Here is a 17,686-nt window from a genome sequence, read left to right as displayed (position 1 = left end):
CACCACTTTTTGAATAAACAGATCTTTTGTAACAAAATTCAGTCCATTTGAAGTTGAAAGAGTATTAAATCTTCTCTTTATTTTCTTCCTCTTTGTCTCAATGATGTATGAAATGATAATGACAACAGCCAACGCATTTCGTCCTCCAACATAGGACTTCTTCAGAGCTAATCCATTTCTGACTGGTTTATCATCTCTTGATTGTCCTCATATCCATCAGCTCAGTCATAGCACATCTGCTGAGATCTCCCGGAGCGAAATAAGTAGTGCAGTAATTCCCATCTTCGATAAAATTCTCTGGTATTCCCGAACGTTGAATGGTGAGACAAAGAGGAAGAAAATAAAAAGAAGATGTATTACTCTTTCAACTTCAAATGGACTGAATTTTGTTACAAAAGATCTGTGTATTCAAAAAGTGGTGCACAACCACTAATCTTTATGATTTTGTTTTTTTCTCCTTTTTTTCTATAAAAAGGTGTACACCCTGGCAGCAGGTGTTTGGTTTACGTTTGGTTTACGTGCACACAGGAAACAACATAATATATATTTTTTTTTTATGTCACTGGAGATACATTGGGACAGGTGCGCATTCTATGAGCTTGCTGCATTCTTTTGGAAGATTCTTTACTAAGACACTTCTACTTGTATGAGCTAATTCTTCTCTATTTATCTTGTCATATGTGTTATGGTTATGGTTATCTGCTATCATTTCTTCTTAAAAGTGCATACATATTTTACATACACTTAACTTGTTCTATTGCCTATTGTCACCATATAAGGTTACACTTATTAAGATATTTTCAAACAGAGAAACTTCCCACATACTGTCCTGAAAAGAAAGTTGCAACCATAACCACATTTGTTATCCATTTCCTGGCTCATAAGAAGCACACAACAACAGCGCTATCCACCCCCCACTTCTGTTCTGCACGCTCACGGGGTCTCACTACTGGGTAGCAGCCGTTATATTTATTGCTAAACGTGCAACAATACCAAACTGAGTTCAACTTCTCCACACACAAATATATCTCTTTAAACCAGAAAATTACAAAAAATACAGATAAATACTAGTAATAAATAAATCGAGGCAAGCAAAGAGTTTTTAAATGTCGATCCCACTGTAAATAGAAGTGTGCTTAACACTGGCACCCCTGTACACATTGTGTCAGGTTCTTTTTTCATGGCCCTCTTTTCATTCCCTATTCCTAACAAACCAACGGCAAGTGAGAGGAGGCACCAAATTTAGGCCCAGATTTAAAAGGGCCTAGCACCTTGTTGCGCCACCTTAGCGTAATTTTTTATGATGCTAATGTGGCCCAACGAGGCCAAATTTTCAGAGCCATATTTACAAAGTGTTGCAATGTATGCATTGCGCCACTTTGTAACCCCTTGCCCCACATTATGCCTGCAGCAGGCATAATGCATGAAATGGGTGTGTGTCCCCGTTAGGGGGACCGCAAAAATGGCGCAATGGAATCAAAGAGATTCCACTGCGACATTTTTTATGGCTATTTGTAAGGGAGCATACCATTGTTTACGATGGCCCCCTATGTACTCTGCAGGATTAGCTCCAAAATGTTGGTGCTAATCCTGCACAGTACATCAATAGTGTCAAAAATAATTGGCGCTATTGCCACTACCCTGCGCCATGGTGCACCGCATATTAAATACGCCACACCTATTTGTCAAAAGGCCACCTCTGTCCGCAATAACGATTTCAGACTCTGTTTAAATCAATTGAAAAAAGTGATGTGCTGAAGGTTTGAAGGAAGAGCATTCCACTTTTGAATGCCAATCACCTTCAAAATTAGTTAACCAAACACATGTACTTCTGATGCATGTTTGCAATCTTGGATTCTACAACTCAGAAGTCACAGCATTTAGTGTTTTCCAGATGATACATAATATTTGACAAAAAGTTCTTTATGGTAAAGCAGCCCAGGAATGTGTGGTGCCTTGTTAAAAGATCAAACTTCTGATGGTCAAATAAAGGGACATCCCATATGACCTTGAGACAGGATTAGATTGTTGAAAAGAATAGTAACATTAAAAAGACTATAGGGTGGCATACAATATCCTCGGATTTCTCACTGCTAAGTACAGCCAAAGAAGTTACTGCTACCAGGAAGACTGGGAACTCTGGAGCAGGTGAGGGCTTAATGGGGATGGATCCTTGAGGTTCCCCAAAGAAATTAAAAATTGCCATGAAAATCAGAAATTACTAGTCTGATGGTCATGATAATTCGTTGTTCTCCCTGCGGAATTTGACCCACGCAATCTGGGGTCTTTCATCAGGTACACTCTCTGGGTAAAATGTATCAGGTGCGTGGTAAGTTCACTGATTGTAATTCCGATGGCGACGGTATTAGGAGTCATCGGGTTCCCATGGGAATTAACTCATACCACCTCCCCCCCAGCAACATCCTTCTGCGTATCACCTGTGGCTTTGCTATACACACCTTGTTACCCTCGTTGCTTGTGCGGAGTATCCTTCTTCAGTATTTCTCAACAGTACAATACAATCCCTTTTCAGGTCCCCAGATAAATTTGCTCAGTGCATTCAAGGAAACTATAAAACTGCTCAGATTTAGAAAATTTAAAATATGGATGAAACTATCCTCTTTAATAGTTATAATGTGACATACATTGAAAACTAGAAAAAAGATATAGGAGCAGACAGTAAAAGGTGGGGTGGGAGGCATAGGCCTGCAGCAAGTTACCTTTTCATTTCACTCTGGAATGCATAGGTTGGATGCCCTGATGCCATCAGAGATGGAGTAAGTCCTCTGTTCTCCTCTTCTAGTACATCTGGGGTCTCAAGTTTCACAGCTTGCAAAGCGGCTTAACAAAAATTAAAACAAAACGAAGCTTAAAAACTACAAAAGTAAAACATTTGCCAGTAGAAACACGAGTATTATGATTTGAAATTGTTGCAAATGTTAAGTTTTTAGATCCTACAGCAGTCTCAAGCAATAGTCTTCAAGTATTTTGAGTCGTGCATTGACCTTTACAGTTGCTGTCTGAGTGGAGAACCCAGGTGGCTTAGATCAAAACAATAACTGAGCGATCAGCAGAAGGACATAGGCGTCAGTGAACTTTTTCTGCCTACACCCCCAAGTTCCGTCCCACAGTCACCCAAACCACTTGCCACTTTTGAAGACAAACTGTTAGTGGCTCAGGGGTGGGATGTCGATGTTCCAGAAAGCTGGCCCTGGGGAATAGGAGGAGGTGGGTGTATTATTAAAGAAGAGACTCTGTGATGACTCACCTGATGTTTTCTCACCAATCTTCACTTCCGCTGATGGGCTACTGTAAGACCCCATTCCAGCTTTACTGCTGCAGGCGATCCGGAAGGAGTAGACGAGGCCCTGGGAGAGGTTACTAGTGAGATAACTGCAATCCGAGATATCGGATGCAAGGGTCTGCCACTCCCCAGCTAGGAAAAGAAATAGGACGTAAAAGTGAAATTTTGGCAGCGCATGGGTAATGGCTAGATTTTCTCCTTTAGTTATTAACAAGAATGCATGTAACATTTAGTGCCCTATTTAGACCGTCATTATACGTGGCCACTACATTCCGATCGGGCCACTAAGTGCCCCACTGAAATTATGAGATAGACATTCAAAACTTTATCAGACCAAACTCTTCAGTCGAAAGTCTCGCAGAAAATGAAGAATTGCCAGGGAATTCAAACAATGAATTACTGACATGCAAGTAATTTCGAATTTCTTATTGCCCCTAGGGGCCAGACTCCTAGTGCGCCCGATTTCCCCCACCTACAGTATGGAGTGGAAGTGGACAACTCGATGTATGTGGGACCGGAAATCTGTATACCTCATAACCACCCTACCACCAGACCTCATTAGATTTTGCAGAATCATTTTACGTCAAAATTAACAAAGCCATAAACTGATTGTGACACCATCTGGAACAAATAAATACATAACTATAAAATCAAGCTTGCTTCAATAAACCAAATATTTTGATTATAAGATCTGGGTGAAACCTGGAGTAAAGAATCAAAAAACACTACGAACACCAGTTGAATGTGACCTAATGACAAAATAATAATACACACAACTCAGAGTGTTACCGAACAGCATGACCACACCTAAGAAAATCTTTGGGCATTGGTGCACTGACCTAATTACAATTACAACTGATGATTCACTGCAATCACAAACAATACAGCGTGAAGCCAAAAACACCGAGGCCAAGACAGTACAAAACATACACCTTGTGCACTTTAGAACCAAGCAACCAAATTAGAAGGCTGTTGTGTGTCACAACCTACACATGGCCAAGCAGTGAAGATTATGATTACATCAAGCAAACAAGCACAGTGTGGTATATAAATATGAATGCAATACATAAAAAGCAGTAGAAAAATGTCCACTGAGTACATACGAACCAAATCACTCAACGGTCACAACATAAAATGCAGCCAACACACACACACATGCGCACAATCACTAACCATTCACCCCAGCTGAGGCGAGAGCTTATGGCCATCGGAACCACAGACAACTATTCAGGTGGATGTCATGGTTCTCCAGTTAGTGAAAAAGAAAGCAAATATTTTCTCATTCAAGTGGCAGTGAGGCACAAATTGACAACATTAGTGCGATTTCAAGCCAATCAAACAACACAAAGCTTGAATGCCATGCTAATAAGAATGGTACAAAAGATGCAGTACAGAAAAATCTCAGTAAACCAGTAGGGAAACAGGCTTTTTTGCAGGTTCCCCTCACTGTTTGCCTAATTTGGACTACTAGCTGCTCTTTTTGAAAGTGCACAGAGGCCTGACAACTTGACCTCGGTGCCTGTGTTCTGGCCCATTACAAAATATATTTCAAACTGGATGTCCCAAATTTGCAAGCACTGACTTATTTATAAGTCCCTAGTATATGGTACTGAGGCTACCCAGGGCATGCAAGGCAAAGAATCCATCCAGGACTGCAGCACTAATGTGCCACCTTGTATATGACAAAGCACAAAATGTCTCCCAGTCTGCCACTGCAGATTGGAAGGGCAGTGTTTTCTCTGCCAGTTTGACTTTGCCATTTATATCAACGAAAAGCTAACCCTTCCCTTAACAATAACTGTAGGTCCCTTCTAAGGAAGACCTATGGCATGGAGCTGTACATGATTGAGACATACATTTTTCATGTCTCAGCAGCAACACTTCCCAAACTGTTGTGTACTGTGGAAAAGTTAGTAGCCCCATTGGTTAGTACAGGGTTATCGGCCTGCATTCCAGTCTGGCTAACTTCTGAATGGGACTACCTAACTGTGTACTGTAATGTATCAAATTAATTGTACAATTAAACCTGATCTGATGCTCAGGTCCAATTTAGGGCCATCATTAAAGTTCTGCAACTTTTCGAAAGTTGCCACGCTGTGCCTCAGCTGGTCCAGTGGCCTCACACAGGCTCTGGCCAACAGACAGCTTTCTGCTTGCCTAAGGAGATGGATGAATAACTATAAGGCTTAGAAAGAATAGCCGCCCGCTGCGGGAAAGGTGTTACCTCCCTTTTGCAGGATGCCACTCAGGATGTTAACCCAAAAGGCGAGCTCCAAAGGGGAAGCCGTCTTTGATGTGCAAAAGGCATTAGCACTCGTGCCTTTCGTCCTGGTAGGCAAGTTGGAGAGAGGGACAGAGAAGGAATACCCATGCCAGAACTGGTTTTCCTGTGAGTGTGTAGCCCTCAGGTAGCCACACCTCTGGGGTGGGCTACCAAGCTTCTCATAGTTGAGGGGAGGTCCAGCCATTTTGAGAGTGGCAAGAATATTGAGGTCTGGGATTGCCAGATGCCATACATCACCAAAACTTAGACACCAAAGAGGAGGAGACCTACTAGTCCACTGGCTAGTGACCACATTGTTCCCTCGTGGCACATTCCCAGGATAAAATGGGCACCCACTGGAACCCTGGACCTTAGTAAATGTTGATTTTGGAGAAAGGATGGAAGAAGGACTGCCATCCTGCCCTTGAAACTGCACAAAGAGAGGCTGCATTGTTGGAAGGACTGCACCTGTTGTGCTTTGGGCTAGTGAAGTTTGGACTGAGCCTGTGCTCCTGGCTCAGGGAAAAGTTGATTGCCAGCCCTACATTGAAGCAGTGACTCAAAAGGACAGTTGGCTTGCCCTCTAGAACAGCAACAATGACATTAACGATGAAAGTGCCCAAACCAGAAAAGCAGTGGCCACTTCTCAGGATCCACCCATGACCACAGCTGGACACCCCAAGGAACAAATCCAAGATAGCCAAAGTGTCACCCAAGTCAGCCGGACTCAGGAGTGCTATCTGATTCAGGATGTGTTGCCCACTAGCCCCCACCAAAGTATTGCACCCTGACCGTCGCGATTCCAGAAGCCCAGCTACTGTGGCAAACAGGATACAATGGGACTCCGAGTTCAATGGCTAAAGTCACTCCACCTTACCCATGGAATGAGGGATCACCAGGAACTTACCCCCGTCAACCGCACATCATCAGGAGCATCTTTGAGCACCTTTTCATCCTGCATCCTCAGCGTCAGGACCACTCCATTGTCGGTCTATAGTGGTTGTTTCCTACAGGCTCGAACTAGACTGGAAAAAGCTCTGGTGGCCACGTAACTGTCCAAAGTATGCTTACTGTCCTTTACTCTGACCTGTCGGAATCTGTCACCTATGTCGGGTCAGAGTTTCTGAACAAACTCTATCAAACTTTTCAAAAGTTTCCAAATCTTTTGTTGACCACTGCTTGTTTGCAGTTAAAGTTATTAAATGGTTAGGAAATCATATCTCCGGAACCCTCCAGTAGATTTTGATTGTCCAGGACTCTAAAAATTCCTACAAATATGTTCTTTAGTGATTATTTCTTGTTGTGTGACTTTCTTATTCCCTTGCTTGTTGCTATTAAATGCTTTACACTAAGTTCCTTTGTTAAGCCTTGCTGCTCGAAGCCACAACTACCCAGTTTTGCGCTAAAGTTTGTATAAACAAGCCTGACTGGACCCAGGACAGTTTTTGTGAGTGTCTTCCAGGATAAAGCCCCACAGCCATATCATAGAATACACCCAAATCCTCACAAAATCAAAAGCCATATCACGAGCTGCAGGACTACAATAGCAACCCATGTATCCCTATACCCTGAAGAAAACCTGAGAGACAATCATACTGCTGCAGAGACAACAAATGACCACAGATCATGATAGCATCATAACACCAAGTTAAAAAGCAACACAGATAAAAGAAGAAATGCTCATTGAAGTTGATGGTCGAACATATGGTTTTGGTACAGCTAAGTAAATCCATTACATTTCATAAATACTGGTGAGATAAAAATCAAAGGAAGCATTATCACAGTTTAGGCGAACCTTAGGCACCAAACTAACATTTGCAATTCATTAGCATTCAAGGAATATCATACATTAGCTCCAAGATGTCAGGTATCATTGTTTGACTCCATAGATAAATATGATAGCACTGAAGGACTGGGACCACAATTACCCCAAAAGGTCCATGGCACAAGTCAGAAATCATTTTCATCACCAGGCGACACTAATGACTAATAAAACACATTACAATGTCACTCATTCAAAGAGAGTGGGAGACGTGACATCCTCTAGATGACTTCCTTCTGTACTATTTGAGACAGTCAGTTTCAATTACCCCTAATAATAACCCCTAATGATAACTGGCTCTCTGTCTGGTGAACAGAAAAAAAAGGAACCAGGGCTAGGAAGAGGAAGAAGGCCCTCAACCTCCCACTGATCATCAATCTACTGGCTTGACCAGAGACTATCTATGGCTACAAGAAGGCCCTTATGTATCAGTGAGAAGGGAAAAGCCTTGACTGCTTTTCTATGCATCTCAGTGTCGCATTTAGGCAAACTACATTGCTTTCTTGTGCTCCAAAACCAGCACAGACTGTCATGTTCCTCATGCACGCCCTAGTAATCAGCTCGGCAATCAGTCAGAATGCTGGAAACATAAATGTAGTTTCTTTTAAAGTGTAGATTAGGGAGCCCAAAGATCAGGCAAGTCACCTCATGTCACTTGGTCATCATTGTCTTAAACAATAGGGCTGACAGATGATTGGTGTGGCAATAGAATGATCAGTGTGAGCTTAAAGGGTTGGGATGAAGGCCCCACATTGCCAGAGCAATCACTGAAGGATTGGTGCACAGCTAAGCTGGGAGGTGGCTCCAACCTCACATGCAGGAGGTTACAACATCAGCTGCATCAGGAGTTGACTTGGGAAAATCAGAGAAGAGACCATAACACTCTTTCCAGAGGTTGTGAATGAGAAATATTTGTGTCTCCTACCATCTGAATCAGCCAACCTATTCAGGTTGAATGTAAGTATGTATTTTGTATTTCTATAGCGTGAACTGTGCCTAAACGCAGCAGAGCACTGTACAGGGTCTAAATCAAAAAGTGATAGGTGAGGTAGCTAGGGTGATGGTAGGTAAACACTTTGTGATGCAGTGTTCTTTAATGAGGTGAGTTTTTATCCCCTTCATAAATTGGAGTGTTGTTGGGGTGGTCGTGATGAATGCAGGGATGTTGTTCCAGATCATGGCTCTATACATGGAAAATACCTGCTGCCTTGCTTTGTTTACCTTTCTTATTCTGTAGCCTGTTGGTGCATTGGCTGCAAAACGCCAACATCCACCAGATGCTGAGCTTCTCTACAAGATAAGCTGGGGTGCAGTGAGATGGCTATGCAAAAGATGCAGCTGGTTTTGAAGACTGTGGGGGTCGACAAGGGGAGCCAATGGAGTTCAATAAGGATATCGATGATGTGATCATATTCTGTTCTTCCACACTGATAACCTGTAGGCTCCTCTGAGATTGATTTAACTTTACTTAACTGCACTGCCCCAACAGCAGCAATGTAAGCACTGATAAATATGCAACCAAAGATAGGTCCAGCCCTAAAATGCATGTGAACATCAAGGTCCCATGACAACCACAAAAGCAGACTGCTCACTCATCCTTTAATTAGCATAGGATAAACTCTGGCTGTGTAATTTTCTTATTTTGTTGGCAGTGCAAGGTAGTTTCAAAAATACACTCTTTAATGAATTTTCTGAGGTGTGGTTTGGAACCAAAGAAATCTAAGCTGGTTTCTGATGTGTAACAAGTCAAACAAAGGCCAATTGCATGCTCCTAGAAATATTTATATAGAGTAAATACAAAATGTACACATATATGAAACTAGTGTATCATACTCCACCATAACTACATATCTAGATCCCGGCATTAGAACATGTCTCTGATAAGGGATACACTTGTGTTAAGTATAAACAAGTTACATACATTTGGTAATGTCTTTTATGGTGAATATACTATCTAACTGAGATTACTCATTTTTTGTGTACCCACAAATATGAGACTGGATCTGGAACGTCGACAGCAATTGATCACATGCCCCAACTGGTAGCAGCACCATTCGACTTTGGATGTGAATTTGTACTGCCTGCAGGTAATGATGGCCATAATGGTATGGAATTGTTATAGGTTTCCTTGAAATTCTTCTGCACACTCAATCATGGATCTACCATGGAAGATCGTAAACTTGACAGTGTGCAAGACGTTACTTGGGAACATTTTAGTGTCAGCAAATTTCACTCCACAGATATGTGGGGCAGTGCAAAGTCTACAGTCAGAATAACCACATGTTATGGAGGGTAGTAATTTGTTCTTCAGATGGATATTTCTAACCTAAAATTCCTCACCTTTTGAATGAATGGATGCTAAAGTAGTACCTCCCAGAAGGTGGAGGATCTGCGGAGTAATCTGGCAGAAATAAGCAGGTGAAATAGCCCTCTCTGCAGGCTTGAGAATCAACACAGCAATGGCTGGGGGAAAACACCCATGTGGTTGCCTGGCAAATGTCCAACACAGGAACAACTTGCACCAGTGGAATGGGCCAGAGGACCCTCAGCAGGCTCCTTCTTGGCTAAGGCCTAGCATGCTTTAATGTGCAGTATGATCCACCTGGTCAAGGTCTGATTTTGAACTGCTTTTTGTTTTTAGCACTAATAAAACTAATAAAAATCTGGCCATCCACGCAGTGTTCCCAGGTGTACCTGATTTAAACACGAAGAGCTAATTTCTAATCCACCAGGAGAAGCCCCCCATCCTATTTAAAGGCAAGTGGCTGAGAGAAGGAATGGTGACACCACTTTTGGCAGAATGGAAACTTGGGCCTATGTGATGCTATTGATTAAGTTTGACCAATGACTTTGTGTTTCACCACTGCGCATATTAGTTGCTCAATGTTCACCAGTAGCACATTGTATGTTTTGTTCAGCCTAGCCGCCTATTTGCTTTGACATGGCATTAGCCATTACATTCTGTATTCTGCCTATTGGCTTTGACATGATGTATTCAATTTAGCTGCCTATTGGCTTTGACATTGCATTAGCCATTACATTCTGTATTCTGCCTATTGGCTTTGACATGCTGTATTCAGTTTAGCTGCCTATTGGCTTTGACATGATACTAGACATTGCATTTTGTATTCAGCTCAGCTGCCTATTAGCTTTGACATGACATTTGACATTGCATTTGATATTTAGGTTAGCTGCCTATTGCCTTTAACGTGGAGTTAGACATTGCAGTTGAGAATCCAAACTGTATTTTTCCAAGCTGTGTTTTTCCACAAGATGAACCAAACTGTTTTTCTCACACCAGACTAGACCTGATAAGAGAGGGTACATTTGGTGTTGTTCCTTTCTGCTCAGGCTTGGGAGGAGGAGCAGTCTAGGAGATCTAGCCAGTCTCCAAAGGCTTGCATAGTTTTCCCGAGTCTGAGAGGAGGGGGCACGCTTTTGTAACGGATGACTCGGGCTTCAGAGAATTAGATTCGAATCTGCCTGACTTCAGGCTGGAACTTGGTGCCAGTTGCCAGTCTCGAGTGTGGGTAGATAATCTCTTTCTCGCAGTTGACCGGAGTCATCAACTTGCAGACCCCAGAAAGATGAAGCTGTAAATAGTTTCTCACACTGTGAAGTATTTGTTTTGCTTTGCATTCAATATCTTATAAATATAACCTGCTGTGTACATTGCAAATATATTTTGTTTTCATTGAACGTGTGCTTGAAATCTATTAATTCGTCTCTTACGAACTTGTGGGTGGGGAAGAATTAACAACAATAAAGGTCTTCTTTGAACTCAGAAGTGCATTCTTGATATGTTCTGTAAGCTCTGATTACGAGATAAGAAGGAAAGCAGAACAGCCTATAGCACCATTTTATCAGGCCAGAAGGTGGTCTACGGATGATGCACTAACAGCGCCCACAGCTTAGTGAAGTAGGTGCTAGGAGGAACATTGATTTAATGGTCATCAACCACAATAAACAACAGTGCATAGGGTTGAAAGGTCAGCACATAAAGAACAAGGACCAAGTTAAGGTCCCACTGAGGTAAAATGAATGGAACAGGAAGAAACATAGTTGTGACAACTTTTTGAAATGTATCATAACCAGTCATTAGAATAACTAGGGTTCATCAGGTAAATATGGGGAGGCCTAAGGGGCAGACAAATAACCTTAAAAGATGTCCATAGCAAAGCTTTTTTGGGCCAGTGATGGAATAAACTTCCAAACAACAGACTAGTTGGCCTGAAAAGGATCCATTTGTAGTCTCCACACCAGGCAACAAAGTCGTCCAGTGACCAAAATAAATAGATTTGGTAGAACTGTTGCAGAGCTGCAAGGATAACACCCATTACCTTCACAAGTAGATCAAAACCACTTGATGGGTTCTGCTCAATCTCCACATATGGAGGGTGTTAGAAATGGGGTCTTTTGTTGATAGTCAGTTTACCCCCTGTTCAAGCAAGGACCCTCACTCTAGTCAGGGTAAAAGAGAATCACCCACAGCTAACCCTGCTTACCCCCTTGGTAGCTTAGCAGAGCAGTAGGCTTAACTTCAGAGTGCTAGGCGTAAAGTATTTGTACCAACACATACAGTAACGTAATGAAAACACTACAAAATGACACAACATCAGTTTAGACAAATAGGAAATATTTATCTAAACAAAAAAAGACCAAAACGACAAAAATCCGCAATAAACCAGTCAAGTTATCAATAAAAATGCAAAAAGAGTCTTTAAGTAGTTTTAAACACACACTAGCGCTGCTAGCGTGAAAATGTACCTGGTGTGAGTCAAAAATAACCCCCCACGGGCGAGTGCGTGTCAAAAAGGTCTTGTAAGGCGTTGATTCCACTCACGAGCGGGACCGTGTGTCGTTTCTCCTTTCACCGGGTTGGGCGCGTCGTTTCTTCTCTCCGCATCAGCACTCTCGGGTCCAGGCAGCCCTTGCGTTGTTTTTCCACCCACAGCGGTACTTGAGTTGGAAATCCAGCCGCACGATGACCCGAAAACCCTGCAGCGTGGGTTGTGATCTCCCAGCCTCGTCAGCGATGCTGCGCGTCATTTCTCCTGCTCCGTGCGTCGATTCTTCGGTCGAGTTTACTGCGAGCATCGTTTCGCAGTTGCGGAACTGGCGGCGCATCATTTCTTCAGCCGCAGATCGGAGTCGCGTCAATCTTTTCCCTGCATGGCACTCTGTGCGTGGTTTTCCTTGTCTTTAGGCCACCAGCTTCTCCTTTCAGGGTCCCAGGAACTGGATGGGCACCACAGGGTAGAGTAGGAGTCTCTCCAGAGACTCCAGGTGCTGGCAGAGAGAAGTCTTTGCTGTCCCTGAGACTTCAAACAACAGGAAGCAAGCTCTAAATCAAGCCCTTGGAGATTTCTTCTCAAAATGGAAGGCCCACAAAGTCCAGTCTTTGCCCTCTTATTCTGGCAGAAGCAGCAACTGCAGGATAGCTCCAAAAGCACAGGCAGGGCAGCTCTACTTCCTCAGCTCTTCAGCTCTTCTCCAGGCAGAGGTTCCTCTTGTTTCCAGAAGGGTTTCTAAAGTCTGTGGTTTTGGGTGCCTTTTTATACCCAATTTCTACTTTGAAGTAGGCCTACTTCAAAGTAAAGTCTCTTTTGAATGTGAAATCCTGCCTTGCCCAGGCCAGGCCCCAGACACTCAACAGGGCGTCTGAGACTGCATTGTGTGGGGACAGGCACAGCCCTTTAAGGTGTAAGTGACCACTCCTGCCCTCCCTCCTAGCACAGATGGCTCATCATGAAATGCAGACTACACCCCAGCTCCCTTTGTGTCACTGTCTAGTGTGAGGTGCAACAAGCCCAACTGTCAAACTGACCCAGACAGGGAATCCACAAGCAGGCAGAGTCACAGAAATAGTATAACCAAGAAAATGCTCACTTTCTAAAAGTGGCATTTTCAAACACACAATCTTAAAATCAACTTTACAAAAATATGTATTTTTAAACTGTGAGTTCAGAGACCCCAAACTCCACATGTCCATCCGCTCCCAAAGGGAATCTACACTTTAATCAGATTTAAAGGTAGCCCCCATGTTAACCTTTGAGAGGGACAGGGATTGCAACAGTGAAAAACGAATTTAGCAATATTTAACTGATAGGACATATAAAACACATTACTATATGTCCTACCGTAACCATACACTGCACCCTGTCCCTGGGGCTACCTAGGGCCTGCCTTAGGGGTGTCTGACATTGTAAGAAAAGGAAAGGTTTAGGCCTGGCAAGTCGGTACACTTGCCAAGTCGAATTTACAGTAAAAAACTGCACACACGGACACTGCAGTGGCAGGTCTGAGACATGGTTACAGAGCTACTTATGTGGGTAGCACAACCAGTGCTGCAGGCCCACTAGTAGCATTTGATTTACAGGCCCTGGGCACCTCTAGTGCACTTTACTAGGGACTTACTAGTAAATCAAATATGCCAATCATGGATAAACCAATCAACAATACAATTTACACAGAGAGCATATGCACTTTAGCACTGGTTAGCAGTCGTAAAATGCTCAGAGTTCAAAAGCCAACAGCAACAGGTCAGACAAAATAGGAGGTGGGAGGCAAAAAGATTGAGGATGACCCTGCATAAGCAAAACAAAGTCCAACAGAGGGGAAACCTCACTGAGTTTGGGTGTAGGACTGTAGGAGTCTGGCCTGTTTTGTAGTGGGTACTTATGGTACTTACACCTTATACCAGGTCCAGTTATCCCTTATTAGTGTAGTGTAGGCAGTGTCTAGAAGTCAGGCTCTTTAGAGGTAGCTGTGGATGAGCAGCTAAGGCTTATCTAGGAGATATGCAAAGGTCATGCAATACCACTGTAGTCACACAGTACTCACATACATGAAAGAAAATACTCAGTGTTACAAAAATAATGGTACTCTATTTTGGTGACACAAATGCGAAAAATACCATAGAGCCTATACTCCCTTAGGAGGTAAGTAATACACAAATTATATACACTAGTATGCAAAAACAGGTGTAAAAGCAGTTAGAAAACAGTGCAATTAGTGAAAATCACAATAGTTAGAAATGGGCCTCGAGGGAACACAAACCATATACTAAGAAAAGGGAATCCGAATGTCGGTTTCCCACCTAGGCAAGTGTAGGTTGTGGAGGGGAGCCGAGAGTACTAGAAAACCCAAAAGCTAAGTACTAGAACCCACCCCAGTGCCCAGGAAAGCAGGAGTAAAACACAGTAACTTTCCCAAAACACACACAGAAACGAAAAGAAGAATTATGCAAGAACCAGAAGAGACTGCAAGGCACCAACAGTGGATTCCTGAACCTGAGGACCTGTGGAAGAAGGGGACCAAGTCCAAGTAGCACAGAAGAGTACAGGGAGAACAGGAGCTCCTGCAAACCCAGATGAAGGTGCAAAAGAAGAACCACTGGTGAGGAAGAACAGTCAGTATTGCACCCAAAAAGAAGAAGTCGGGTTCCTGGTTGGTGCAAGTGATGTCTCACGCCAGATGGAGGATTGCAGTCTGGTTTGCATCGCTGGATTCTACCAACAAGTCTTGGCACACAAGCTCGCGGTTAGCAGAAAATAGCGCTGCATGGGACCAGGAAGGACCAGGTGGACTCTACCCAGGAGGGGGAGATCAAGGGGGCTCTCAGCAACTCAGAGAGCCCACAGAAGACCAGGCAGCGTGCACAGGAGTCCCACAGCACAGGGACAAAGGAAGGTGCAAAAGAGGCCCATGCAGCACTGCAACAAGGGCTCCCACGCCGCTGGAGAACCACTCAGAAAGCTGTGCGTCGCAGGATAGAGTGCAGGGGGCCAGAGCTGCAAGATGCACAAGGAACTTCATGGAAGGATGCTAACACGCCTCTGCAACTGCAAAACACATGGTGAACGGTGGTACTGTATTGTGTGGAGAGGCAAGCTCTTAACTCCACCAAAGTTGGACAGTAGGATGTCAGGACCGTCGGGACCACTTCAGTCCACCACCTGTGGGGGTCCCTGAACCAGTGTAGACTGGATTATGCAAGGAGGGAACCAAATGTGCCCTTCAAAGATTTCCAGTGGCTTGGGGAGGCTACCGCTCCCAAGCCAGTAACACATATTTCCAAAGGGAGAGGGTAGAACACCCCTCTCCCCAAGGAAATCCTTTGTTCTGCCTTCCTGGGCTTGAGCTTTTCAAGCACCAGGAGGGCAGAAACCTGTCTCTGAGGTGGCAGCAGCTAGAGCTGCCTGGAAAACCTCAGAAGGCAGTAATGGCAGTACTGGGGATCCTCTAAGGAGCCCCCAGAGTGCATGGGATCATACAACCAATGGTTGTAAAAGCATGGGGGTATGATTCCCACATGTTTGATACCAAACATGCCTATGTTCGGACTTACCATTATGTAGCTGGACATAGGTAGTGAACTATGTCCAGTACACGTGTAAAATGGCAGCCCTACACTCACGAAGTCGAGGAGAATGGTCCTGGAGGTCGTGGGATCACATATGCTAGTGCAGGGTGCCCTGACACACAGGTACTTTGCACCCTGCCCTCAGCGCTGGAGAGCCTGCTATAGGGGTGTCAACACCAGAGCAGTACGCGCTCTATTGGTGACAAAAATGCAAAAACCCAGCACTCTCAAAACAACGTAATTTATGCATTGTGCTGATATGCTGTGGTTTGACCTTTTGCATTGCAGAGTTCAATCCTGAAAACTTATTTTTAATTTGCTTACAAATACTGTTCCTTTGCAATGTATTGCTGCAGGTTTTCAGAGTGTGTTAGGGTGTGGCCCCTTTCCAGGGCCTTCCAGAGACTTTCCCTGCAACATGCCTGGGCGTGGTTCTGGGCTGGGCCAAGACTCTATAAAAGAGAGCCAGCCCAACTCCCAGTGCTCACTATTCAGAGGTCCCGGTGCAGAGCAGCAGCTTCTTCTTGAGTTCCTGTCCCGGCGGCCTATTTGGATCTTCCAGTCTTCTGCCCTTCATCCTTCATTGGTGATCATTGTTTCAGGCGGTAAGACTGTGGTTGGACTGTCCGACACCGTTATTGAGAATTTTCATATTTTGGTTTTAATTCTTAAATGAGTAACAGATTGCTTGTGCGCTACCATTTCTTGACATTTATATGGTAGTTTACAAATAGGCAAGACACGCGATTTGTTTCATAAAGGTTTGACTCAGTTATTCATTGCGTGCTACCATTTCTTGACACTGGCATGGTGGCTTACGAATCGGCAAGACGCGAGATTCGTTTTAGGGTGTCTAAACATTGTTGTCCATTGCGAGCTACTATTTTTTGACATTTACATGATGTTTTACGAATTGGCAAGACGCGCAACTCATTTCATGAGGATTTAACTTTGTTGTTCATTGCGCGCTACCATTTCTTGACATTTACATGGTGCCTTAAGAATCGGCAAAAAGAAGCGTTGTACTTTGATCTTGTTATTTATTGTGAGCTGTTATTTCTTGACATTTACATCGTGTTTTACGAATCGGCAAGACGCGCGATTCGATTAATGATGATTTGACTTTGATATTCATTGCGTGCTACCATTTCTTGGTATTTTACAGGGTGACACTTGAATCGGCAAGGCGCACGATTCTCTCCTCGAGTTTATTTCATGTTGTTTATTGTATGTCACTATTCTAAGATATTTATTATGTAATATTCGAGTTGACAAGTTATGTGATTTGTTTCCTGAATCCATATTGTGTTATTCATGGTGCACAATCCTTTTATGGTGTTTACTATATATATATATACATATATATATATATATCTACAATATGCACAATTTGTGTTGAAACATTTTAAGAGTACACAGAAGGCCAGAGTTTCTAGATGCAATATTGTATCATCCTAGTATACATTCTTAAAACAGGATTTATATGACTGGTTTAAAATTTAGTCAGAATGTTTTTCTGATTTCATGTAAAGGAAAATACTTGAATAAGAAAGTTTTCATTTAATTCATCTTGATTCCCCTACAGGTATACGGCCATCTTGAAACTTAGTCATTTTACACCTAACTCTTAGATTGTTCATGTTTTCAGAGTGACTAGGCTTAGAATCATAGTCTAGTATTGATCTCAGGAGACATAATTTTCATATTGTGTGTTCTAACCTTTTTCTTACTACAGGTCTCCTTCCCAGCTGTTCCCTTCCTAATCCCCTCTTCCCCTCTTGAACTCTCTCAGTCTCTGTGATTTAACTATCAGAGTCTTGGAGCTGTTCAGTGGTGGACGTGTTGGGAACGTGTACAGACCCCAAGGATCTGGTGACTCTGACAAGGGGTGACTTATAAGTGACCTGGTGCAGTGTAAATGGCAGTGAAAGG

General features: G+C 43.2%; 1 protein-coding gene across 1 annotated transcript in view; it reads right to left on the bottom strand.

The window, feature by feature from the left end:
- OBSCN (obscurin, cytoskeletal calmodulin and titin-interacting RhoGEF) overlaps window positions 1-17,686 on the bottom strand; it is a 1,961,032-nt gene that overhangs the window by 303,775 nt on the left and 1,639,571 nt on the right. The window contains exons 119-120 of the mRNA XM_069211034.1: window positions 3,269-3,436; window positions 2,721-2,841 (exon numbers count right to left, since the gene is read on the bottom strand). Of these exons, the coding sequence (XP_069067135.1) occupies window positions 2,721-2,841; window positions 3,269-3,436 (289 nt within the window). The remainder of the gene's footprint in view (window positions 1-2,720; window positions 2,842-3,268; window positions 3,437-17,686) is intronic.

The sequence above is a fragment of the Pleurodeles waltl genome, chromosome 10 (genome assembly GCF_031143425.1).
Source record: "Pleurodeles waltl isolate 20211129_DDA chromosome 10, aPleWal1.hap1.20221129, whole genome shotgun sequence".
Lineage (NCBI taxonomy): Eukaryota > Metazoa > Chordata > Amphibia > Caudata > Salamandridae > Pleurodeles > Pleurodeles waltl.
Note: the sequence above shows the minus strand (reverse complement) of the source record. Positions and strands in the feature narration are given on the sequence as shown.